The sequence below is a fragment of the Myxocyprinus asiaticus genome, chromosome 6 (genome assembly GCF_019703515.2).
Source record: "Myxocyprinus asiaticus isolate MX2 ecotype Aquarium Trade chromosome 6, UBuf_Myxa_2, whole genome shotgun sequence".
Taxonomy (NCBI): domain Eukaryota; kingdom Metazoa; phylum Chordata; class Actinopteri; order Cypriniformes; family Catostomidae; genus Myxocyprinus; species Myxocyprinus asiaticus.
This window is the reverse complement of record NC_059349.1, coordinates 44,788,309-44,815,785: the sequence shown is the minus strand read 5'-3', so window position 1 is coordinate 44,815,785 and position 27,477 is coordinate 44,788,309. Positions and strand designations below refer to the sequence as shown.

Sequence of the window (27,477 nt, the reverse complement as noted above, 5' to 3'; positions counted from 1 at the left end):
TCGTGGAACACAGAATTTGGTTTCCTCTTTTGAAATAAAATAATTGGGTGTACCATGTAGACATACTCTTAACTTTTATTATTACAAAGTTCCCTTCCCAGTCCAAAATGACCATTAATGAAAACCAATCTCTAAAAACAGTTATTTCAGATATTTTCACTATTATGATGTCAAAACCATGAGCACATTAATATATGGTCACCCATGTTTACATATTAAGCAACTTTGGTCATTACATAACAGAGGTCATTAACTTATAGAAGTCTTAAAGGAATAAGTCACCCAAAAATGACATTTCTTTCATTTAATCACCCTCATGTCATTCCAGACCTGTAAGACTTCTGTGGGACACAAAAAGTAGATGTTAGGGAGAATATTAGTCTTAGTCACTATTCACTTTCATTGCATCTTTTTTCCATACAATGAAAGTAAATAGTGACTGAGGCTAACATTCATTTTGTGTTCCATGTTAGAAAGGAAGTCATAAGGGTTTAGAACAACACAAGGGTGAGTATATGATGACAGAATTTTAATTTTTGGGGTGAACTATCCCTTTAAAGTAGCAAAAACAGCCTGTTTATAGGTCTTACTTTAGATTCAGTACTTTATTGCCATACCAACATAGTTGTCTGGAATTTTTCTCGGTGAGCTTGTAACAATGAAAGCAATAACAGCAGAAACATAGGTACAAAATGGATACAATAACAACAACATTGATAACAACAATAGCAGCAAGAGTATCAGCACAACATGGGGATCAAGATACTAAGAAAATATTACTGAGAATAACACAAAGATCGTGCAGTACATCATTGTAAAATGTAGGGTTTAGATGTATAAATGCATGAGGAGATAAGAATTTGAAAAATCTACAGTAAGTACTATTGAGGAAATGTGGAATTTTACGTGTGGACTTTACAACTGGTTTTGGTGCAAGAAGCTGTTGTTATCATTGGTTTTCAGGGGAAAAAAATTAAATCTACTAAATTGCAGAATATGGTCCTTGTATTTTTTTAATTTCTTTTTTTTTTTTTGCATCCCTCTTATCTGCCGTCCCTTTTACAGCACTTAAAGATAACCGTATCCAGTTGGTAAAGTCCACAGCCACAGAGCTGATAATCAGCATTGCAGATGTTCAGCTGTCAGATGATGGAGATTACACCTGTTCCATCTTTACCATGCCTGTACGGATTGCACGGGCCACCGTTACTGTACTTGGTATGTATGTGTGTTTCATTGTCAGTCAGGGTTGTAGGTATCAGTAGTGAATGCTTTAGACCACAATGGTTTCACAACTTCCCCTAAAATTTCATTTTAAATGCAGAAATTACATTTTCTGTTCCCTACATTTTCATATTCCCTTTTTTATTCACTCACTTCCTTCTTTGCTTCACAAATGTATTTCAATATATTACAGATAAAAATATCACACAGGACTTTTTGGCAGATACCTGTACATTTGTTTTTAATGGATCAAACTTTCATTGGATGACAGGCTTTAAAAATGTCATTTTGTGTCCCATCTGGACGCCGTGCTTGACTGGAGGTCTATTGTCTATTAATGTATTTTTGCAACGAAGGGCCAATTATTGAAATGCTGATGTACTTGACTGACAGCATTTGAAACTTAAAACATTGCTGTCATTCAGTCAAAGTGGCAGTGTAACAGCAGTCTGTTGTTGCAGTATTTGGTTTAGCATTTCTAATTTTTGTCTTTTGCCTTTGGCATTTGTAAACATTGTAAATATATCAATAGTTCTGTTCTGGGAGCCATATTGCAGACATAAAAAAAAAAATATTCAAGTGGTTTTTTTTGTTGGTTTTTTTTGCAATTGATTTCTGACATCTGTGCTTCCCCTCTTTTAAAAAGCACCTGGCGTTACTGGTAAGCATGTTTGATGTGACTAGGTCCACACGGAATCTGCACTTTTTCAGTATTCTGCGCAATTAATTTATATATGGTAAAATGTGCTAAATGAAGCTGAGAGGACTAGACTTTTGTTGGCAAATAAAAGTGATATTAAATCAGTGGAATTATTATATAAATGAGCACCTGGGGGGGGGGGGTTAGAATTTGTGGATGACAGTCCAGTGTGAATGTGAAGGAATGAATGCAAAGCATTTTGTGGATCTCTGCGGGTGCAAATTCCGTGTAGGCCTACTAAGTAGTTAGTTGTTGTTGATAGTGACCTTAGGGAGCAAATGTGTTATTTGTTTACTTTTATTTATACAGTTCCCCTCAGATCACATCTGAAAATGTTTGTTGTTTATATTTGACTTCTACCTCTTTCTTTATGTTTCTCTCTCTTTCTCTGTCTCCCTCTCTCACAGGTGTTCCAAGTAAGCCAGTGATAACAGGCTTTGAAGATGCTGTTCAGGAGGGCAGCAAAGTTACTCTCACCTGTACGAGTTCAGGCAGCAAACCTCCTGCTAAACTACGCTGGTACCGCGATCATGAAGAGCTACAAGGTAAATGTGTACCTACATATACACAGAGAGCAGGTCAAAAATCCTTATTCTTCAGTAGTAACAGTGTTTAATGAGTGTGTGTGTGTGTGTGTGTGTGTGTGTGTGTGTGTGTGTGTGTGTAGGCCGTCCTGATGTAGTGGAATCCAACCCTGATGAACCGACCTACACAGTAACCAGCGAGCTCACCCTCTCTGTCACCAGAAATGATAACAACGCCCTGATCGCCTGTGCGGTCGATCACCCATCCATCGCCATTGGAGACAAGCAGACAGAGCAGCCACTCAGCGTCTTGTGTAAGACACAAACATGTGCCAAAAAAGGCATATTTCATCCTGCGGTTGTGTAGAGCTGGAAAGTGTGATGTTATGTACAGTGAGACGGTAAAAATGTATCCAATTTTAGTGATTCTACTATACTCTTCATTCTGCGGTATATTATGCGATTTTAAAAAATCAAGAGCAAAAAACTTTAGTCTACTCACCAAACTGTGTCGCAGATGAGTGTTTACAGGTAGACAGCTTGTTGATTATAATGGAAGAGATTTGGTTTACAATAGGTACAGTATATAAGGTTGCCAAGCAATATCGCAACTTGCCACATTAATTTTAGAATTCAGTTAATGTCACACAATTACGTGTGTGCATATATTGGCTATTTTACAATGAATTTGAACTTCAGATCATCCAGTTACTGTATATTTAGAATTTTCTTTTAACTCAAAGTGTTATTAAATTTGAAGCTGCCAGACTTATAGTGCACTTGTTATAAATTTATCGCATCTTTTGGTTTGTGTCCATTAAGTTCCAAATAAAAGGACCAAATAATCAAATAAGATGAAATACCTTTCATTTGTGAAGTATTTGCTGTAATTCTCTGGATTATCAAAAATTAAGGCTGTCGACTGAACACATTAATTCAGATCATTTATATTAAAAATATTGCATTAGAAAATTAATTCAATTAATCACACCACTGTAATAAGGAATTTTCCTACCAACGGAGCAATTCAAGCTTGAGGCGCCACCTCCACATTTTTTGAGAGTCGCCGTTTTCACACCTTGCTCGTTTGGAGCATTTGTTTTTCGGAACCTGGCTCGTTTTCCTTGGTTTGGTTCGTTTAGGCATATATGAACACGGCAATCGCACTCGGATCCGCACCAAAACAGTTGGTCCAAGACCGCCTGAACGAGTTGGTCTCGGACCAATTGCAAATGAACTCTTGAGCGGTTCGCTTGTTGTGAGAATGCAAACTGACCCAACGGACCAACGAATCAAACAATATCCCTATAAAAACCATGAACAACTGAGGGATCTTTGGAGAAGACATCTGATGATCAGTACTTCTCTGTAACTCATCATCAAAACATGGATATAGCCTTTTGGCAACTATACTGTATTACATATAATTGCATGTTTAAAATAGGAGCTATATAATTCCTGAGGTAATTTTAGTACAGTTGTTTCTCTCTTTTGGATAGCGGCAGAACACTGGTAGAATGGCAAATAACAATTTATTTTGACAAATAATTATTTTTTTTTACTCAGCTTTACTCTGCTATTTGTGTGTGTACGTGCGAGAGAGAGAGAGAGAGAGAGAGATCTGTGAGAACAGGCACGTTTAAATGGAGAAATAATGCAAAAGCAACTAATGACAGATAAAAAATAATGGATAAGGGTGATGGATAAGGGTATTTGGAGCACAATCTCTAACTGGCGATGCTTGAAAATTCTCCAAAATTTGTAATATTTGACAAATTTTTTACAGTCATATAATTTTAACCGGTATATCAATGGATGAACTTATTCCTGGAATAGCAAACAAACATAGTGACCAATAAGGGGACATCTTGCACACATGTGACTTTTATTGACATAGTTTTGGTCCGTTTTGAAATGCTGCCTTTTGAAAGCGAACCGAACCAAGAAGAAAATGCAAGATTGTAACAATTTAGTCCCCGTTTCAGAATAAAGGGTATGGCAACAGACAGCTAGACGGACCAGCATGCAGGGGTCCCGTGATGCAATTTTTAACGTTTAAAACCTCATTTAACTTGACACAGCATTCTAAAAGCATGGTTTATATGGCTAGAGATGCTGGAAACTAGTGAAACGTGACAACCACTAAAGCTTCCGTCTGGTGCATGTGTACAGAATGTGTCCTGTGAGAATAGCTCTGTCTACTGCAGACAGATTGATGAACTCATTTGCAAAACCGATTTCTGTGGACTGATACCAGCGATAGGTTTAGGTTCAGTGATATGGAAATAAACCAAACAATATGTTGATTTCTAAAGCCACTTTTTGGATTGTCTAATCAATGATTTACTTGTCTGCCACAGTGATGTAATGCCATTAAATGATCTGAAACTATATTTATTATATATTATATTTATAAATATTTATTATATATTGAATTATCTTTATTTATGGGCTTTTTCAGCAATCATTGATATAAGCAATTAATTTGATTAATTAATTGGCATGTCATGTGATTAATTTGATTTAAAAAAAAAATCTATTTACAGCTTTACAAAAAATAAATAGGGATTACCTAATAGTTAATAATTACAATTATTACATTATTAATATAAAGTTATTAATTTATATTTTATATATATACGCTACCAGTCAAAAGTTTTGAAACACTTGACTGAAATGTTTCTCATGATCTTAAAAATCTTTTGATCTGAAGGCGTATGCTTAAATATTTGAAATTAGTTTTGTAGACAAAAATATAATTGTGCCACCATATTAATTGATTTAATTATAAAACTAAAATTTAATAATAAAAAAAAAGTTTTTGAAATTGATGACTTGGACCAAATAATAAAGAAAAGCAGCCAATAAGTGCCCAACATAGATGGAAAAAAAGAATCCCAGGGTGATGCCTCAAGAAGTTGGTTGAGAAAATGTCAAGAGTTCATGTCTGCAAATTCTAGGCAAAGGGTGACTACTTTGAAGATGCTAAAATATAACACAGTTTTGATTTATTTTGGATTTTGTTTAGTCACAACATAATTCCCATAGTTCCATTTATGTTATTCCATAGTTTTGATGAATTTACTATTATTCTATGTGAAAAAAAATTATAATAAAGAATGAGTAAGTGTTTCAAAACTTTTGACCGGTAGTGTGTGTGTGTATATATATATATATATATATATATATATATATATATATATATATATGTATGTGTGTGTGTGTGTGTGTGTGTGTGTGTGTGTGTGTGTATATATATATATATATATATATATATATACAGTTGTGCTCAAAAGTTTGCATACCCTTGAAGAATTGGTAATATATGTACCATTTTTATAAAAAACATGAGTGAGCAGGCAAAACACATTTCTTTTATTTCTTATGGGATTCATATTCAACTGTAGGTTATAACAGAATGGCACAATCATAAAACAAAACATGGCAACAAAGAAAAAAATTAAATGACCCCTGTTCAAAAGTCTGCAAACCCTTAGTTCTTAATACTGTGTATTGCCCCCTTTAGCATCAATCTTTTGCACTAGTGTGCAGTCTTTTGTAATAGTTGTCTATGAGGCACCAAATTCTTGCAGGTTGTATATTGCCTATTCGTCTTGACAAAATGCCTCCAGGTCATGCAAAGTCTTTGGTTGTCTTGCATGAACCGCACGTTTGAGATCTTCCCAGAGTGGCTTGATTATATTAAGGTCAGGGATGGCCACTCCAGAACCTTCACCTTTTTCTGCTGTAACCACTGGAGGGTCAACTTGGCCTTGTGCTTAGGGTCATTGTCATGCTGGAAAGTCCAAGAGCGTCCCATGCGCAGCTTTCGTGCAGAAGAATGCAAATTGTCTGCCAGTATTTTCTGATAACATGCTGCATTCATCTTTCCATCAATTTTCACAAGATTCCCCATCCTTTTGGAGCTCACACACCCCCAAAACATCAGTGAGCCACCAACATGCTTCACAGTGGGGATGGTATTCTTTTTACTATAGGCCTTGTTGACCCCTCTCCAAACATAGCGCTTATGGTTGTGACCATAAAGTTCTATTTTGATCTCGTCACTTCAAATTACAGTGTGCCAGAAGCTGTGAGGCATGTCAAGGTGTTGTCGGGCATATTGTAACCAAGCTTTTTTGTGGCATTGGTGCAGTAAAGGCTTCTTTCTGGCAACACGACCATGCAGCTCATTTTTGTTCAAGTATCGTCATATTGTGCTCCTTGAAACAACCACACCGTCTTTTTCCAGAGCAGCCTGTATTTCTCCTGAGGCTACCTGTGGGGTTTTCTTTGTATCCTGAACAATTCTTCTGGCAGTTGTGGCTGAAATCTTTCTTGGTCTACCTGACCTTGGCTTGGTATCAAGAGATCCCTGAATTTTCCACTTCTTAATAAGTGATTGAACAGTACTGACGGGCATTTTCAAGGCTTTGGATATCTTTTTATATCCTTTTCCATCTTTATAAATTTCCATTACCTTATTACGCAGGTCTTTTGACAGTTCTTTTCTGCTCCCCATGGCTCAGTATCTAGCCTGCTAAGTGCATCCACGTGAGAGCTAACAAACTCATTGACTATTTATACACAGACACTAATTGCAATTTAAAAAGCCACAGGTGTGGGAAATTAACCTTTAATTGCCATTTAAACCTGTGTGTGTCACCTTGTGTGTCTGTAACAAGGCCAAACATTCAAGGGCCATTTGGGTGATTTCTGTTATCATTATGATTTAAAAAGGAGCCAAACAACTATGTGATAATAAATGGCTTCATATGATCACTATCCTTAAATAAAAGACAGTTTTTTTGCATGATCAGTCATATTGTCAACATCAATGCCAAAATTTCACAATTTCTGCCAGGGTATGCAAACTTTTTAGCACAACTGTATATTGTTGAGCTTTGAAGCAAAGATGTCTGTTGAATGATATGATATGATGTATATTGTTACCATGACATAAAATTACTATGCTATTGTGTATAATAAGGCGTGTTTACACAGCTGAGTTAAGGCTGCTCTTTGCCTGCTCAAAATTATGTGTGAAGACATATTGCTGCATAAAAGCCAGTCAAAATTATGCCTGCTCTGACCCACTTCAGTCCCTAGTATCAAAGGCAGTTCTGATGGTGCTTTGGTTCTGTGTCATTGAAATGCAGCATCAGAGCAGCCATAAACTGTTTTTGTTGTCATTATAGAGCATATATTTCATAATTTAGTTTTCATTTTTAAAAGTATGATTTCGTATTTTCATTAGCTTCATATTTGTATATTCATAATTTTATATTTGAAACATTAGTCTCATAATGCAAATGCAAGTGTAATTGCTGTGTAAATGCATTTATGCCACCTCTGAGCAGCATTAAATAGTCTGTATAAATACACCTAAATGCCACTTTAGATGCCTGAAGACAAAAGCACCGTAAACATACAGTAGAGAAAAAACACTCTAAATGTGTGTGCGTGCGTGCGTGTTTGTTTTGCAGTTTCTCCAAGTGTGTGGATTCAGCCTGAGAGTGACCTGCCCAGAGAAGGGGAGAAGTTTTACTTGCAGTGTGTGGGAAACGGAAACCCAGAGTAAGACACACACACACACACACACACACACACACACGTTGGTGCGGCTATCCTTATGAGGACTCTCCATACACATAATGATTTTTATACTGTACATACTATAGATTCTATCCCCTAACCCTAAACCTAACCCTCACAAAAACTTTCTGTATTTTTACATTTTCGAAAAAACATCATTTTGTATTTTTTTTTTTTTTTAAGCTATTTGAATTATGGGGACACTAGAAATGTCCTCATAAACCACAATTATAGCATAATACCCTTGTAATTACCAGTTTGTAACCTAAACATTTTACTTCGTAAACCACCCAAACCCGCCCACACACACACACACACACACACACACACACACATTATTATTTATCTTTTACATCTTATTTCCATCCTTGACATTCATGCTTTATGTATAAAGCTGAAAATGGTCAGCCTATTGATCTCCCTTCTCTCTTTTACACACACACACACACACTTCTGTTTGACAGTATCAGAGATATATTTGTGTATATGTTACATGAGATATAGAGAGAGCGATAGAGAAAGAGAGATCAGAGATATTATTAGATAGAGCTGTTTTAAGTACAGGCCTACTATGATGTCAGTAAGTTCAAAAACACTCCCTTTCTGGAGCTGAAGGATAAAACATTATTATTTTAGATATATTTATTACATTTTTGGCTACTTAAGCCTGGTTTTATCACATAAATATTTCACCCTGGGTACTGAGAGTGAAGTTAATGTAATTGAATATCATCCTCTGCTGGTGCAGGATTGCATTATAGCTTATTATGGCCACTGATATCCATTAGCGCGACAGAATGGACTATTTCACCACATTTAGAAACCTGTCTGTCACTCATCTCTCTTTCCCTAACAGTCCCTGTTACTCTTTATCTGTTCCTTTTCCTTTTCTAATACCTCACTATAATTCTTCATTATCTTGTCCTAATGCAAACAGATTTGCTGTATATACTGTATTGTGTATAAATGAATGTGAAACAGTCAGTCCCAACTGTCAGTCACTTTCTCACTCCTATATCAGATTATTCTCGTTGTGATGTATTCAATAAGTGTAACCATGTCCTAACCAGGGGCGACATGACATGAAGAGTTAAAGGAATATTTCACCCAAAAATGAAAATTTGCTTATAATTTACTCACCCTCAGGCCATCCAAGATGTATCTGAGTTTCTTTCTTCATCAAAACAGAATTTAAGATTATTAGGATTTCATTTCAGGCCTCCTCCTCTAAACAATGCAAGTGAATGTACTCCATTTTTTGACGGTCCAAAATGCATATTTAGGGTGCATCAAAATAATCCATACGACTCCAGTCAACAAATACATTTCTTCTGAACCCAAATGATTGATTATTTTTAGAAACAAAACAATATTTATATACTTTTTAACTACAAATGTTCGCTTCGGTAAATCTCTGTGACATGCGCTCATGAGAGGGATGACGTAAGCTCGTTGGTAAGGTCACGCGTCACGTGGAGGAGTCAGGAAGTGTGTCATTGTTTACAGTAGAAACTTGCACAGAGCACAGACCAAGACAATCCAAAACAATTTCAAAACAATATAAAATAAAATAAAAAATAGTTTCCAAATAATAATAAAAAAAATGTAAACAAAGAAGCGCTTCCTGACGACTCCTCCACATGACGCGTGACCTTACCAATGAGCTTATGTCATCCCTCTCATGAGCGCACGTCACAGAAACGTACCAAAGCAAACATTTATAATTAAAAAGTATATAAGTAATATTTTGTTTCTAAAAATAATCAATCGTTTGCGTTCAGAAGAACTTTATTTGTCGACTGGAGTCGTGTGGATTATTTTGATGCACCCTAAATATGCATTTTGGACCGTCAAAAAATGGAGCACATTCACTTGCATTGTTTAGAGGAGGAGGCCTGAAATGAAATCTAAAACTCTTAAATTCTGTTTTGATGAAGAAAGAAACTCAGATACATCTTGGATGGCCTAATTTTCATTTTTGGGTGAACTATTCCTTTTAGCAGTATTTCTGTTTTTCTGTCTTCTGTGAAACCAAAATCAGAGCCAATCAGAACATTTTTGATGTTTAATAAACAGCTATGTGGAGCAGGATTTTGGAGCATTGAGATTATGCCATGGGTGGAGCCATCCAGCGTGATGCAATAGAAACTAAACAACAGACAATATGTTTTGTTGCATGCCGTGCATCGCTTGGAGCGGCTGGTTATGATAGAAACTGAAGAGGCAGAGCCCCTCCTTTTAAGATTAGCCCAAAAAAAATGTTTTAATGTGCGGGATCCCGGTGTCATGATAAATTGAGTCCGCCCGGTAAATCGAGTCCCCATGGGGGTAACTGTTTGTAATGCCTGAGCAAAAAGGAGGGGCAGTGGTGGCTCAGCGGTTAAGGCTCTGGGTTACTGATCAGAAGGTCGGGGGATCAAGCCCCAGCACCGCCAAGATGCCACTGTTGGGCCCTTGAGCAAGGCCCTTGACCCTATCTGCTCCAGGGGCGCCGTATCATGGTTGACCCTGCACTCTGACCCTAGCCTAGCTGGGATATGTGAAAAAGAAGAATTTCACTGTATATGTGCAAATGTATAATGTGTGATAAATAAAGAAAATTAATTATTATAAAAAAAAAACATGTTATTGTGATAGCATGTCATCTAGGCTAACTAAAAAACACAAAAAAATCTAATAAACATCTTTAATTTCACAATCTATAAGTGATATATTATTATGTGTAACATATGATTTAAAAGACATTAAATGTCGTATTACATAGTTAAAACTGCATATACCATAAAGTGAATTTGTACGATTTTTAATCAGGCACTGAATAGAGTTCCCATTACTAGCTTTTTGAGCCAATGGAATTGTTGTGATGTCATATGGGGACTCAATTTACCGGGTGGACTCAATTTATCATGACACCGGCAAGGAGACAGGAGGATGCTTTTTTCTTCTCTTACATTTACATTTATTCATTTGGCAGACGCTTTTATCCAAAGCGGAAAAACATAAGCGAATCATCTTAAGGAGACAGTGGTACAAAAAGTACTTCTCTTCTCTTCTTTTTTTTCTTTTGAATGGAAGTCAACAGAGTAGATGCTTCAGTATGCTGAATAAACTGCTTTTGTTAGGAAACAGCTTATCACTTAATGAATGACAGCCTGTCTGCTAATCTTCAACATGTTTTACGCTAAATCCTTTTGGAGTGAAATATATGTGAAGTTTACCACAATAAAAATGCTGTTTTATAAGAGAAGTCAGAGACAATTTTGCGACAGGTATCCATTCATTTCTGTGGTATCCATAAATGGTAATACACTGTTGTAAAACTCTGAAAGCCGTTCGTTGACCTCAGGGCTATTTTTTGATTGGCAGTCAAATCAGCAGTGACACCATGCAGCGACTACCAATAAGACTGCAGACAGATGAGCTCACATGATGCAGTTGAACACAGCAGTCGATTAGGAATGCTTGCTAGAAATCCACAATACTGTGACTTCCAGCAATTTAAATTAAAGCAACAATGTAATTTCTGTGCATTTTCTTCTAGCAACACCAAACAGAATTGCAATCTGTTTGTTTGAGCAGCCAGAACCACAACATTGGAAATTTTGATTTTAAGCAAAAAAGTATAAACAAATTTTTTTTAAATAATAAAAAAATAAATAAAGGGGGGGCCTGGGTAGCTCAGCAAGTAAAGATGCTAACTACCACACCTGGAGTCGCAAGTTCGAATCCAGGGCATGCTGAGTGACTCCAGTCAGGCTTCCTAAGCAACCAGTTGGCTCGGTTGCTAGGGTGGGTAGAGTCACGTTGGGTTAACCTCCTCGTGGTCGCTATAGTGTGGTTCTCGCTCTCGGTAGGGCGCGTGGTGAGTTGTGCGTGGATGCCTCGTAGAATAGCGTGAGCCTCCACACGCACTAGGTCTCCGCGGTAGCGCGCTCTAGTCACGTGATAAGATGCGCGGATTGACGGTCTCAGACGTGGAGGCAACTGAGGTTCGTCCTCCACCACCTGGATTGAGGTCACTATGCCACCACGAGGACTTGGAGTGCATTGGGAATTCGGCATTCCACACTGGGGAGAAAATGGGATAAAAAAATCAATAAATAAATAAAGGTTGTTGTGTACTTAATGTCTTTCATGAGGGCATGAACTACAATCTTCTGAAACATTGCAAATAATGTAGTTGAACTAAAAATTATGGGAAAATATAAAACTATTGATTTTAAGTAGTTTATAGAAACAATATATATAGCAAAATATTTAGATACTGTATATGCAAATATATACAGTAAGTAGCGTGAGAGTGTAGGGAGGCCGACTCAACTGTGTAATTCACAGTGCTTAATGGGAGTAAGTGATTGCTGCAGAGCTTGTTTGGCGCACTTTGTTGTCCGCGATTCTCTGATGTGTGGATCATTTCCCTTCAGGATCATGTTTAAATTGCGCATTTAAACATGATTTTTTAAAAATAAAGTTGAAATAATGCAGACTGATGGCTTCAGCAGAAGCATATACCATTGATTAACAACCTCTGAGCTCACTGTTGAGCTGTGTCTGAAATGACACACTATATACTATGCACTCAGCCATGTAGTGTATGAATTTTCAAAGTGTAGTATCGTCCCAAATGGAACACTTAACGGATTTTTCACTACACGGAAGCATTCGCCGTTTAGCAGCTAATGGAAGAGGCTTTTTAAACGCATGTGATGTGTTGCCACTCAGTTTAATACTTACATCTAAAATAATGAAGATATTCACACAGTGTAGGGTGATGGTAAATCAACTCACATTTGTAAGGTGCTGTCTTCACTGAATTTTCACTAGTTGCCACATTCTCCATTATTTACGTTATAAAAATGTTTGTCAGACCAGCACCGCAACCAGGTAACTCGACCCTTCTGCTACATACGTCAAGCCACAAGCGCTGAGTGCATGAAGTGTCCAACATTCCACACTCCGTTTCAACAGTTGAAGAAGTACATCATCTGGATACTCGTAGTACACTTATTTTTGTTGCATTTTCTGTGTAAACATACTACTCGCACTACTTACACTACAAAATGGCTTAGAATAGTGCAGAAGTGTGTGGTTTGGGATGCACCTTAGGTCTGTCTTTAAAGGTTTATATGCTATCGTTAAAAGTAAATTTGCCTATGGAGATCAGATTTTTTATTCCGAAACCCACAGAAATGACACACTGCAACTTTGAGGGGCGTTCAACCTGACAGCAATTAAATAAGAGAAAAAAAGCATGTTTCTGGATTCTGTTTCTGGAAATTGACCTTTCTGTTTGTGAATAATGTGACCTGTGGGTGAGGAGTGTCACATCACTGGTGGTTTGTTAAATTGGTGGTCACATGGTTGACTTCCTCTCTGATTGACTTGAGTTTGGTTCAGTTCACTTCACAAGTGATTAAGTTCTGCTGTGTTCAGAACGTTCTCCCTCTGTGCATCCCTCTGTGATGTGTTTAGTTCTTTTGATGGTGTGCCAAATAGCAAAACCCTTCAATCTGCTCAATTAAAGGACTCTTTTCAGCTTTGCTTTTGATGTTAAATTTCAAAACGCTGTATATGTTTTGTAATCTCTCTCTCTCTCTCTCTCTCTCTCTCTCACTAACAGACCGACTGCATTCGAGTGGGAAAAGAAAGACGGAGAGCTCCACCCACTGGTGAAGGTGGACGGTGCGTTCTTGCGCTTCAAATCCCTCAACAAGTCGGATAATGGCATTTATCGGTGCCTGGCTGATAATGGGATCGACAGGGGGGATGGATCCTACACCCTCCTGGTGCAAGGTACTTATCAAGAGACAAGAGAGGGAGGAGGGAAGAATGGATAGAAAAGGTGTTTGTTTTTCTGTTTTCATCATCATTATTTCTGTTACTGTTTTACATTACTTTCACTTCACCTTTTTTTCTGATTTTACTTTCCTTTTTTCTGTTTCTCTTTTTGCATGACACCCTCTGTATTTTCTCTTCCACTTTTCTTCACATCCATCATCCATCTCTCCATCCTTCCTCTCTATCATTCTCTGTTGTCGTTTCTCTCCCTTTATCTCCCAAGACCAGAGAGATCCAGAACTCCTCCTCCTCACCTCTCCTCCTTTTCTCCCTTCATCCTCTCTTACTCCTACATCTCCTCCTCATCCCTCTGTTTCACCCTCTACTGAGGGTAAAACTCTTCCTCCTTTCTCCTCTTCCACTTCTGTACCTACTGTATCTACTCAATCTATCTCTTCCACGCTCGCTCCTTCACCCACTATCTCTCCCTCTCTCCCTCCTTCTCCTGAAATTCCCACCACCTCCCTATCCAATGCTCTCTTCCCTGATCTCTCTCTTCCGCCCTCCTCTGTTCCTGCTCGCACACCTTTGTCACCCCCCTCATCACCTCCTGTCACTCCTTCATCTTTCTACAAGCTGAATGGAGTGTACACCTTTACAGGTAATTCATTGTGCATATGTACAAACTTAATTACAGTTTTAACATGCAACTGTGGCATTACACTGTAATGAATCTGATCAAAGTTACAGGTTTCTGTGTGTGTGTGTGTGTGTGTTTTGTAGGGATGGGCATGAGTACTCTGAAATTACAGCAATGATCGATCTTGAAAACAAATTAATTGCGTGACTTGACTTTAAACTTGTTTTAAATTTTTCTCACTGATCAAAATCCAGTAACAACTAGGGATGTCAAAAGTACTGGAACTTTGGTACCAAGTTGATACTTGAAAAAAAAGTCAGTTAACCTGTTGATGCTCATTGACCCCACCCATGGGTTTGACTTTACTTTGCTTAAATGAGTTCACATTTACTATATAGTGTGCTGTTCAAAAGTGTTCATAATGTTGACAAATTACACATCTGTATAATTTGTCAACAATATTTACTCTTTTTTTTTTACTCTTATTTCATTTCTATCTTTGTTTTTGTTTTTATTTGTTCTATTGTTTATAACTTGTGTCTTTGTTCTTCATTTTATTACTGTTTGCTTCTCTTGAATACTATAATATTAATACTTGAATGCCATATGCCATTGTTGGAATTTATTAGGCCATTTATATTAAAATAAAAGTTTTTAAAGTTTTTAAACTTAATTAAACTTTTGAAATATTCAACAGCAAATTGTTTTTGCTGTGGTATCGAAATTGTTATTGAGATTCATGAAATTTTGGTTTAGCGACCACCCTAGGAACAACGACTGGTATACAAATGAGCTAAAATAGGGCTTTACTGTTAATTTCATTTTCAGCAGTACTGTACGGCCCGAATCGTCAAACAGCAGTTTGCTTTTGCATTGTATACTGTGACTATGCAGCAACAGCACTCAACACTCAATAGGGGGTGTTTAACTTAAATACAAGAAGCTTGTTACGAGAGACACTGAAAAACAGCAATGGCCAAAGACACCTGCTGCCGCATTAAACTGCAGCATAGTAATGTCCATAGAGCAGCAATTAAAAATAGTGTAGCTGTGTAGTGGATTTATCTGTCGAGAGGTCAAGAAGACAAAATGACCAAAATGCCTGTTCCTAGTCTGTAGATCAGCTTGAATATGTCAGTTTATAACTGAACAAGTTGTGTGTGCGAACAGTATGAGAGAGATAGAGATGTATACTGAGATCTTCAGTGCTGTATAATAGAAACATGTTGAGCAGCATCTGCTGTCAGCTTTGACTGTAATGCAGGATTTAACCCGGCACATCTCACGGCAAAGCCTCTGATTATCCAGAAACACAATCTCACACCACGCCTCCCCTCAAGCCAACATTTGCTTCGATTATTTTATTATTTCACTAACAAAATCCTCCTTAATACTCTTCAGAGATACTTATTTATTTGGTTCTGTTGAGCGAGCACCAAAAAACATACATGCTTGCACACGTTCATCTCTTTCATCATTTCTCTTTGTTCCTTCTCTTTTTGCACTCTTGCTTCACATCTCATGCTCCCACACTAATGTGGCCCTCATCCATTCATCTATCCATTCATCCATCCATTCATCCCTTCATTCTCTTGAGAAGAAGCCGGAGAGAATGCTGCAGGTATTGTCTACACACTTACTCTTTCTTTCTCTCTTTCTGTATCATCCTATCTTTCTGTTTTTCCATTTTAGGACCTCTCTGAATGTATCTCTTCTATCTCTCCTCCATCTGTCTGTTTGTCTGATTGTCTCAGGGGTCTAACTTTATTACGATGTGGGCGTTTGTTTCAGCTACAGAATTGATCTGTCATTATGAAGATAGTTAATTGAGCAGCAACATTGTTAATGAAGGCAAAGCATTTGGTATTACACTGAAAACATTGATATCAGCTCAAATTTTTTGGTTCATTGAAAGCTTAGAATTCAATTAGGTTGACACTGAAAACTGCATTTTTCAGCCAATTTAAAAACAATCATGCTTAGAAAAACCATGGGAATGAGATATATTATTGTATCGATGTCTTGGAAGTACAACTCAATTTCTTGCTACAGGGTAGGTCCAACTGTCTATAGCCTTTTGGAAAAAGAAAATGAAGTTACTGTACATCATCAGCCATGAGGCGTTTGGACATGGAAATTGGTCTTGTATCAAAAAGAGCTGTCCACTTCATCAATCTGGTTATTTTCAGACCCCCTTGGTAAAGGAAGAGAAGCCTTTTTGTGTCATTATAAAAAATGCTGCAAGTGTGAGCAATTGCTTGGTACGAACCCAAGTTCTACTAGGACTGGGTATTACTAACTGCCTTCTGATTTACGATACATACAGTATGACATGATACAGTACATCAAAATATCATGGGAAAAAGTATTGCTATATATATAAATATCGATACATAATGACTTGGGAGAAGGTTCCAAAGTTGCATTCTGTCTGCCATGGACGCATTGCACAAAAAATGCAAGCTGTCACCAAAAGCAATTTTTGCAGTGAAAAGTGGCAACAAGGAATGCATTACAGTATATATTAAGCAAATTATAAGTCACAGCTGCAAGTTAGGCCGGATTGCTTTCAAACCAATTGCGAACTGTACTGGAGTCACCATGAACCATACCCCAGACCCTTGTTTTAAAGGGAAGTGTGATTGCTTGATGTGCACTTGAATTTGGAAAAGCAGCTTGTACACCAACAAAACGCCATGAACTTTGACGTCAAATGCCTCCGTTCTGCACCAAAAGCTCTAGTATGAAAACGGCCAATAAACAGCGGTACTTGGTAAAAAAATTGGTGACTTAATGTCAAGTCTGCCAGTATGTTTGGCCAGACATAAACACTCTGCCTTAAAGCATTATAAACATCAAGATTTTAGCACAAGACATCAATACAATCATGCCACAATGCCTTTATGATTAATACAGAACTCATAGAACAGTGACAGTCATACACCTCAATGAAGCCTCCTCTTATGGTTTGTAAACACCTAAAGGGTAATACACCTAAAATTGAAGTCTCTTATTATTTACTCATCCTCATGCTGTCCCTGTTGTGTAAGACTTTCTTTCTGCTGCAGAACACAAACTAAGATTTTTAGAAGAATATCTCAGCTGTAGTTTCATACAATGCAAGCGAAAGGTGACCAAAATTTTGAATCTCCAAGAAGCACATAAAAGCAGCATAAAAGTAATCCATATAACTCCAGTGTTTTAAATCAGTGTCTTCTGAAGTGATCCAATCGGTTTTGGGGGAGAACAGACCAAAATATAAGTCCTTTTTTTACTATATATATTGACGTCAGCAGTCTCCTTGACGTTTATGATTTCAGAGCTCGATTACACTTCCTAGTGGCATCTAGCGCCCTGTGCATGCATCAAGCGATAGGAAGTGTAATCGAGCTTGAAATCATGATCGCCAAGAAGACTGCTAATATCAAGATTTATAGTTTAAAAAAATAATAATATTTTGGTATGTTCTCAACTAAAATCAATTAGATCGCTTAAGAAGAAATAGATTAAAACACCGCAGTCATGGATTACTTTTAAGTTTACTTTGTGTGTTTTTTTGAAGCTTCAAAATTTTGGTCACCATTAACTTGTATTATATGTTCTGCAGAAGAAGGAAAGTCATACACATATGGGATGGCATGAAAGTAAGTTGATGATGAGAGAATATTCATTTTTAGGTGAAGTATTCCTTTAAATCTGATTAGAAACTGTCTGAAGCAAAATGTTTATGGACTACACAGACAGTACCATTATTTTTCATCTTAAATAAGTCTGATATAAGGACTTTTATGTGTAATATTCCTGACTGAATATAATGTTAACAATACTCACCACTGAGATATTAATATCTCGGTTTTTCAAAAGTCTTACTTCGAATATTAATATTAAACACACATATTTAACTCCAGTGATGGCCCCTATCAAAGACTTCAACTCTTTTTTTCCTCAGTGTTTTCTTGGACTCTTTGTCTTTCCTCTTTTTTTGTCCTCCTCTCCTTTTCTGTCTGTTTCACTTTTAACTCTCTTGCTCTCAGGGCTTCTTGTCGTGTCACTCACCACTCACTTTGTTTGTCCTCCTTCATCCTCTATACTCTCATCTATCATTTTTTTTTTATTCTCCTGAAGCGTGTGAGCATCAGGGTGACTGTTAACTTGTCTTGTTTTGATGGAGTATTGTTTAAGAGGGAGACAGAGCTTGTGCCGTGGGTGGGAGTGATGAATGTCGTTCATGCTCTCTGAGTCCAGGCAAAGTCACTGAAGATTATGATGGACTCTTCACTGAAATCTTGCTGTTGATTATTCATGTGGTTCCTTTCAAACACAGAGGTCAGCTGCTCTTGGGGCTTCGCACTAGATTGAAAATGACACTGTGTAGTAATTTGCAGTTCTTTGTACATTCTAAAAATATTTTTTTGCGAGATTATAGGAAACAAGACCTGTTCATTATTTTTGGTACAACATTTGAGTGAGAAAGAAAAGAAAAACAATCAGCGGTGATCATCTCTCATGAGATACCTTAGTTCAGTTTGTTTGCTTGAAAATGTCAAGTGTGCTCTTACCGGGGAGAAAAGGCTTGAAGTTGTTTCTTAAGATAATCAGTGCTGTGCATTAGAGCCGAATGGAAAAATCGATTCACAGTTGCATCACAATGCTTTTTCAAGTAATTCTGCAATAAAAAATATTAGAATTTTAAATTAATTATTAATAGTTTTGTTTATGAAAAAAGCATGTGAATGCGATTCCCTTGAATTTAGGTATGCACATTTTTCCCACAGCCAGACAACAATTTCCGTCACGCTTTGTGTTAATAGTTAAGCACAGTTGTTTTGTTGTTTTGTTTTTTTGCATGGGGGGGGGGGTGGTGCAATTCGTGCTGATTTGTTGTGTTTCTTTTGGTGTAAATAGGCTTTAAATCGAAGCATTTTTGTAACATGACTAACATCCAAAATCATACTGCACATTTCCATCGGAGCTGGAGCTACAACACCCTGTTCTTAAAGATAGTATAAAAGCTTCCACTTACTTCTGAAAGAACAAAGCAGATCACTAGGTCTTTACCGCATATTTTATTGCAAAATATTTGCAGTGCTACACCATTGTTGAATGAAGATGTTTCAAAGATTGTTTTGCAGTTGCATCATGACTCCCTGAATCACAATTTGGATCAAAATGTTAGGTCAGGTGCTTAAAGATTCCCACCCTAATAGTACATACACAAATCTTTTTATTCTTCTGAATTTCAACTGAAGTCTCTCTCAAATCCTTCTCTGATTTTGCCTGGTCATTAATATTAGGACGTGTGTTTTCTGTTTTTATTCTGATTTTGAATAATGTTCGTCCTCTCTGTACAGCTTTGACTGTCTTATCTGTCCATTTCTCAGACCCCACAGCGATGTCCACCTCCTCAGGAGTAGACCATGCTGTGATTGGTGGAGTGGTCGCTGTCATTGTCTTCATCATGCTTTGTCTCCTCATCGTCCTCGGCAGATACCTAATCAGACACAAAGGTATAACACGTACACTCCATCCCAATCAGAAACAAAGGAATTCCTGTCTCTCTTTCTCACACACACACACACACAGTTCTGTTCAGACACAAAGAGATCACACACACATACACACACCTGGGACATCTGGAGGACTTCAGTATAACCTTCTAGGGCTGTGTTGAGAGTCTTGTCGGAGAGTTTGGCAGCATCCTGCCTCATCTGAAGCTTTTTAAAAATTAGCCTGTTAATTATTTTTATTTTATTTATTTTTTTAATCTTTTTTATAGATTGTTTTTTTCTTCAACAAACACATTTTAGACACTCAACCCGTGATCTCATTGTGGACTGGGATATCATACTTGTAAATGAACCACTTGTCTCACAGGAGCTAGAATGGTGCAGCTAGAAAAAGCATGAAGAATTGGAAAAGAGAAATGGGCTGGGGAAAATTTAAAAAATGAAAATATAAATAGCTGCTCATTCTGTAGTACAGGGAAAAAAGAAAGGTGTGTATTCTAAGCTACTTCCTTGATATTACATCTTAATAAACTTCACAATACGCTCTGTACATTGATTCCAAAAGGCCAGTCATGTCACATGCACATCAAATGTACATGCACATCAAACAATAATGACAAAGTGTTTTTTAATTGATGTTGTGTAGGCAGTAAATTGGATGTTAAGAGTACATACTCTACACTTTTGTAGCATTTCCCCCCTCTGAAATCCACTTATTAAAGAGTTTAACCTCTACATATATCTGACATCATAAATGTCCCCTTTAAAATAACCATTTTGAAGAGTACAAGCAGTCAACACTAACTCAGTCAGACTGTGTTACTGTGCCCACACAGGGACATGCTGTAAATGGATTATGAGAGTTGTGCTGCAGCACACCCTCTGTATCTGTCTATGACTTATGGCGTAGAACTCAAGAAAAGCTGTCAGAAACTCTTCATCTGGAAAAAAAGAGCCTGGTTTTAGAGTTATGAAAAATATATAGGGCTTTAAAGAAGTCATATCATGATGAATCGATTTTTTTTTTTAACTAAAAGTTTACTATATGATGTACTGTGAAAACACACTGTAACTTTCAGAACTCAAAACATCCTCCCCAGTCAAACTATTATTGAATCTAGGGATGCACCAATTTATGGCCAATTATTGACCAAATTAAAGCCATCAGCACACTGGTTATAAGCATGAAATAAAATAACCTATGGTTTATTTATAATTGATTATTAACACACTTTGTAAAAACTCTGTGAATTCAAATGCAAAATTCAGAAATAATAATAGCCACAATATGTAGAAGGGTTGGCACTCCTAACTGCGAACATGTGATATTTATTTTTTTATTCTTTCTCGTTCTCACATTAATAAGGAAAAATGGCATTGAAGACGTGACAGTTGTGAAAGCACTTACCTATAGGCTATATGATGAGGAAAACCACCCAAAACGCTTGAAACCAGCAGACTATGACTTCTGAGAATGCTCAATGATTGATTGAATTAAGACTGAAATCACAAAATGGCCTTGTGCTTTTACTAAACCGTAAAAGGCTGCTTTTGAAAATATACGCTGCATCCGTATATCCATACTTCCCCACTATATAGTACGCCAAAAACAGTATGCCAGTGACAGTGAGGCGCTTACAATGAATGTGAATGGAGGCCAATTTTTGAATGTTAAAAACTCACAAGTCACAAGACATAAACAATATGCATGTTAACATGATTATACTGTGATAAAATCACATACTAACCTTTTCTGTGTAAAGTTATAGCCAATTTTACAACTTTGTTCCCATGATGATGTAGTGTAAACAAACCCTTAAACCGTAAAATGACTGTAAAAATTACAATTTAAAAAATTTTACAGCTCAAATAATACATGGGTTTTAACAGAAGAATGAATGTAAATGCTTTTATAAAATTATAAGCTTCACGTTTCTGCCTTTTAAACCATCCAAACATTGGCCCATTCACTTCCAATGTAAGTGCTTCACTGTAACCTTGATTTTTGCTTTCTTTTTTTTTTTAAGAAAATTATGGACGAGTCCAATTTTTTTTTTTTGGTAATCAACATTATACCACAAATGCTGTTGATTGAGCTTATCTTGTATTGAACTCAGAATATTCCTTTTAACGATCCCATAATCCCTCATGAGCTGAAGCGACGTCACATTCAAAACGCTGAATTTAAAAGAACGGTGGGAGACCGCGAGTCGGACAGCTCTTCTCAACTGTAAGTGCTATTTATACCAAGAAAGTTGATCCTTGTGCTTAAATTGTGCTTGTTTAAAAAAATCAGAGTGGATTATTTCCGCGATTGTTGTTCGTACGTCATATATTCATGTCACGGGTCAATACCCACGTACCCTGATGAAGTATGTCCGAAATCTTTTCATACGTATCTCATGCATACCTAAAGAAGATACTGTTTTACCGGCCAAGAAGTTCGTCCTTCATCAAATACAGTACATACTGACAGTACCCAGTTTCGGACACAGGGATAGTCTGCATTCAGCACTCCAGTCAGCACTATGTAAGCAAGCGGCACCCTCTAGCGGTCTGGATGGCATTATCCATTATCCATTATATTAAAATAATACAGAATTTAAAATAGGGGTTTGTTCCTTTGGTAAAAACGTTTTATTTTCCCATAATGTGGTTGACATTCCCATGGAATTGCCCAACATATGCATAGTATGAATATATAATGTTCAATCATATACATATACATGTCAAATGTTCTGTTGTTTTGAACTGCAAAAACAGAAGCACAAAATAACCTTTTTTTTTTTTTTTTCATTTCAATAAGCATGTTGTCATATTTAGTTATTTTTTGTATCTTTCATTTAGGCTCTTTTAAAAATGTTGGCCTGTCATGCGTTCAACAGATCCAATCCATGTTCAATGGAAATTATTTATTTTTAGAACAGTAAAAAAGCTTCTGATGACAAAATAAGGTAAGTGGGAAAATAACGGTATCAGCCTATAGGTTTTTGGTAAAATTGGTATCAGCCAAAAATGTTCTTATCGGCGCATCTCTAATTGAAACTAAACTGTAAAAACAGTTTGTTCTGAAATCATTGGATTTCTGATGTCAAAACCCCAAATTCATTAACATAAGACTGCCAAAATTTACACATTTGGAGTTCAGAAATGTGGCCAGTCCAGTCACATTAAGGTCATGAGGAGGTAGTAGAATAGATAATATTATTCCTAAACACTATAAGAATTATTGCCAGACATTGTGCTGTTCCTGGCTGTGTGCAGCACCTGACACTGCATATCCTTCCAAAGATTAGAAATGAGCGGTTGAAGTGTATTTTTAACAAGGTCCCTGATCATTTCGGTCTGATTTTAATAGTTTGAGTGTTACATTTCACCATGTCACAGTGTCATGTAGACTCTACAACAAGGCTGCTATTGAAGGATGTGGCAGTGCAAACTAAATTGGACCCGAAGCAAGCCTGCACTCATATTAGCAATATAGCAAAGCGCTGTATCTCAATTCACATGTGAAGAGGGTGTTAACATAGCAGTCTTAAAGGCACAACGTCAAGTAATGGCCTGCTTAATTTTAAGCGTCAGAGATAGAATCATGGAAGTCCAGAAAATGAAATTATGAATGTTATAGACCTTATTCACAGTAGTGCCATCATTGATTTTTGACTGGAATGAAAAGGCTGTGAGGGATGGACTTACTATCTCTTGGCATGCACTGTAAAAAAAATAAATAAAAAAAAAAAGCTATCAAAATGCTCCTAGATCACATCAAATTTTCCAAAACTCGTGTTCTGGAGTTTTTTTTTTTTCTCAATTTCAGTTTCAATTTTAAAGTACTTTATTGGCATGATTGTGTTTACATACAATATTGCCAAAGCATTAATACACAAAACAGATAATGACGAGACAAATAATAACAATAAAACAGTAACAAATAACAATAAAAATAGAATTAAAATAAGGTGACAGAAACCTGGCTGAGTGAAGCCATTCACAGTGCGTGTCTGCTCTCTTGTGTCTGCTGACATTTCTTGGAAAGATAATTTTTTTAATGTTTTGTCAGTGGAACTATCCAAAAACACTTTAAACAACTGTACAACCCATTGAAGCCTCGTTGTCATTCCCATCATAAATAAAAGAAGGCGCTGCCTTGAATAAGGTCTGTTGGTGCAAAAACTTGACTAACATTATAAATGGACTACTCAACCAACTCTCTTTCTCTTTCTCAGGTACATACCTGACCCATGAGGCGAAAGGTTCTGATGACGCTCCTGATGCAGACACAGCCATCATTAACGCTGAGGGTGGCCACTCCGGGGTAGACGACAAGAAAGAGTACTTCATCTAGAGATCCATCCCTCTGTACCCTCTCCTTTCACATGCTTCAGTTCACTCAGCCTGATGGGGATGGCAGAAGAAAGAGGGAATATGTGAGAGGAAAAAAACAAAACAAAGTGTTGACCTGTTGGAACTGAAGAACCTCAAATAAGCTTCAACACGAAAGACAGGGAAGTGAGAGTTATGCACTGACGTGTGGGCTAATTTTTTCTCTCTCTCTCGCTCTCTCTCTCTCTCTCTCTCTCTCTCTCTCTCTCTCTCTCACACACACACACACACACACACACACTCGCCATGCCTGCATTACCATAATCACACATGAGCAAACACACAAGACAAACCTAAAACAATAAAATAAAGATTCACAAAGGCAATATGACAGTGACCACTCCTCGCTCAACTCCAATGATTCCCTTCAAACGGTCCAGATCAAACACACAAGCACTGTGGCACATGCAAACAGTGACATACATGCATGAACTTTCTGCACCCAAAACCGCTGAAACACACACCATGAAAAACAAGCGACTAAAATCAAAGACAAAATCGAATCAAGCAATTCTACCCTGCAATATCACAGACAGACTCAAACATGCACACACTCACATATCACCCCAATGTTATGCTATAATACACTCACTTGCCACTATACACACTCATGCACACACACACCTAAAATACTAAATACATGCAAACTACAGTATTACACTACTAACAGAATAACCAGGCAAAAACAGCAGCCCTGCAGTCATTTTATATTGTACCCCAATATAAAATTATAAATATATATATGATTATATAGCATCGGTTTTACTCAGTGTGCTGTAAATATACCTTCCCTCTCTCTCTCTCTCTCTCTCTCTCTCTCTCTCTCTCCCTCTCTCTCTCTCTCTCCTCTGTTTCTCTAACTTCACTGTCTGATATTGCGGTATATACTCTCTGAGCCTGCCTGGTTTTCTTACATGCGTGGAAATGCCGAGTTATAAAAAAAAATGATCTGGACTATAGAAAAAAAAAACATGGTGTTATGAAAACTTAAGTAATATTTGTATGAATTATGTTCTCTTCAAGTTAATTTCTGGTGTTTACTATTGGTGCAACAGTCTAGTGTCATCAGCTCATCAGCCTGGGAAGATATTATTATTAGTATTAGTATTATTATTATTATGAGGTTCCACCTTTGTTATTAGAATGCACTGATTTTCCTTGTATCAGTTCCAGTGATTAGCTCACTCACACCACCTTCAGGAAGGAATCGGTTTTGTTCTTCAGTAGCAGATAATTCAGAAAAGCAGGGTAAAACAAACCAGACTACTGCTCTTCATCTCTCTCTCTCTCTCTCTCTCTCTCTCTCTCTCTGTCTGTCTGATCAGCCCTCCATATTTGCATGTCTTTTCTGTATTTTCTGTCTCTTTTGTTCTTCGCTGCTGCTCCTCTCTGCCCCTAAAGATCTAGATTTTTCCAGATTTGTACCATCAATGGCCATAGGCCATTGTGGTTTTGGAGTAGGCTTGAGTTGCTTACATCATGCATTAAACAGAGGCAAACTTATCTGGTATTAAAAATCAATGAGTCATTCATGTTTAATGACAAATTTGAAGTATTTAATCTGTCATGTATAAATTAGACAGCATGGAGGAGATCCAGCTGGCTGTTTCTTAATCAGGTGCCTCTGGTCTCTCTATCACTCATTCCTTTTGTAAAGTTATTTACTTGAAGGAGAGGGAGCTGTGGCCTAGTGGTTAGTGCACATGTAACATATTGAGCTATGGTGCTCATGTGAGCAACTCACATTTGAATCTGATATTTCCCCATCCCGTTTTCCTCCTATCTGACCAAAAATAAAACTATATTTACAAGAGGAGAGGATTGTTTCTTTAGAAATGTGACTAAGAAGCAGAGGAATATTTGCTTATTAGGAAATCAAGTAGACATGGAAATGGCCAAGTGAAGCAGACATTACAATTCTACATCTGATTCTGCACAATATATGAAAGTTCTGTTCGCCATGCGTTTTAGGTCAACATGTTTTTGTTTGCGTGGGTGTCAGGGTTGATTGCCATTGCAACAATCATTTAGAACGTGTATAGGTCACCAATAAGAGGCAACTGACCAATTAAAACCAAAACCCGTCCTCTGCCTTTAGACTCCCTCCACATACCTCATTAATGCCCGCAGACAATGAATTTCTAAGATAAGCAGTTACAATCGTCTGCCACAAGATGGCGTTAATGCCCCACACAGCTTTCACTCTCTCTCTCTGTCCTTTTCAAGCAGTAGAACTTCCAGTTAGTGATAAATATTTTTTTAAATTATGTTGTTTACTTTTATTCTGCTGTAGATGTGTATACTGTTGTTTGTAATCTTATGTTCCATTCTGTTTTTTGTTTTTTTTCTTAATTTTGTATGAGTAGATGTCTTAGACTGAAAGGTGCAGATAATAGTTTCCATGTCTTTTTTTTTGTTTTGTTTTGTTTTGTTTGATAATTGTAATTTTTTTTTTTTAAACAAGTTCATGTAATTAGTGTTGCCTTGAAAATGTTTTAACATGCACTTAACTGAGCACAGACACTGGCACACGAATGTATGCATCCATGTGTCTGTGTGTGTGGAAGACCCTCACGCCGGCCCACCAAACAGATGCAGGAAACACTAAAAGTATTATTTAGTTTAATGGAGTTATGTTAGATTAATTTTTGAATGACAAGTCTTCCTTTTGCATAAGTATTCATATCATGTGGAGCTATTCTGTCATGTATGTTGGTTTGTATTATGGCCGATGATGTCATCTAAATGGGACTAAACTCTGAGGTCATCATCATTGTTGGTTCCATTTGTTTGATGGTCTGTTTAGACAGTATTCGCTTTTTGTTAAAAAAAAAAATCCCTTGTTAACTTCAAAATAAATATACATTTGGGTTAACCTTATTTCTGTGGTTATTATGTTTCTTGTTGTTATTATTTTTATTAGTTCTATTATTATCATCACTGGTAGTTCTGATCTGATCCTTTTAAAATAACTTTATTGCTGTAATGTAGTCAGGTTGATTTGGTCAAAACATTTTTAAGTGTACTGCAAAGCCACATCTCTCAAATCAATAAAAAGAGCTCTGGCCTGAGCTATATTGCTCAGGGACAAAGATAGAATTCCTATAGCTTTTACAATGGCAACCT

General features: G+C 37.0%; 1 protein-coding gene across 2 annotated transcripts in view; it reads left to right on the top strand.

Annotated features, from left to right (window-relative positions):
- Positions 1 to 27,231, top strand: part of LOC127442784 (cell adhesion molecule 3-like) — a 103,986-nt gene extending 76,755 nt beyond the window's left edge. The window contains exons 4-12 of one of the 2 annotated variants that reach the window (XM_051700971.1): positions 1,066 to 1,218; positions 2,332 to 2,469; positions 2,592 to 2,762; positions 7,935 to 8,025; positions 13,664 to 13,836; positions 14,105 to 14,482; positions 16,062 to 16,082; positions 19,843 to 19,968; positions 24,195 to 27,231. In XM_051700971.1, the coding sequence (XP_051556931.1) occupies positions 1,066 to 1,218; positions 2,332 to 2,469; positions 2,592 to 2,762; positions 7,935 to 8,025; positions 13,664 to 13,836; positions 14,105 to 14,482; positions 16,062 to 16,082; positions 19,843 to 19,968; positions 24,195 to 24,313 (1,370 nt within the window). In that variant the 3' untranslated portion in view covers positions 24,314 to 27,231. The remainder of the gene's footprint in view (positions 1 to 1,065; positions 1,219 to 2,331; positions 2,470 to 2,591; positions 2,763 to 7,934; positions 8,026 to 13,663; positions 13,837 to 14,104; positions 14,483 to 16,061; positions 16,083 to 19,842; positions 19,969 to 24,194) is intronic. The other variant, XM_051700970.1, reaches the window with a different exon arrangement.
- Positions 27,232 to 27,477: the final 246 nt, after the last annotated feature.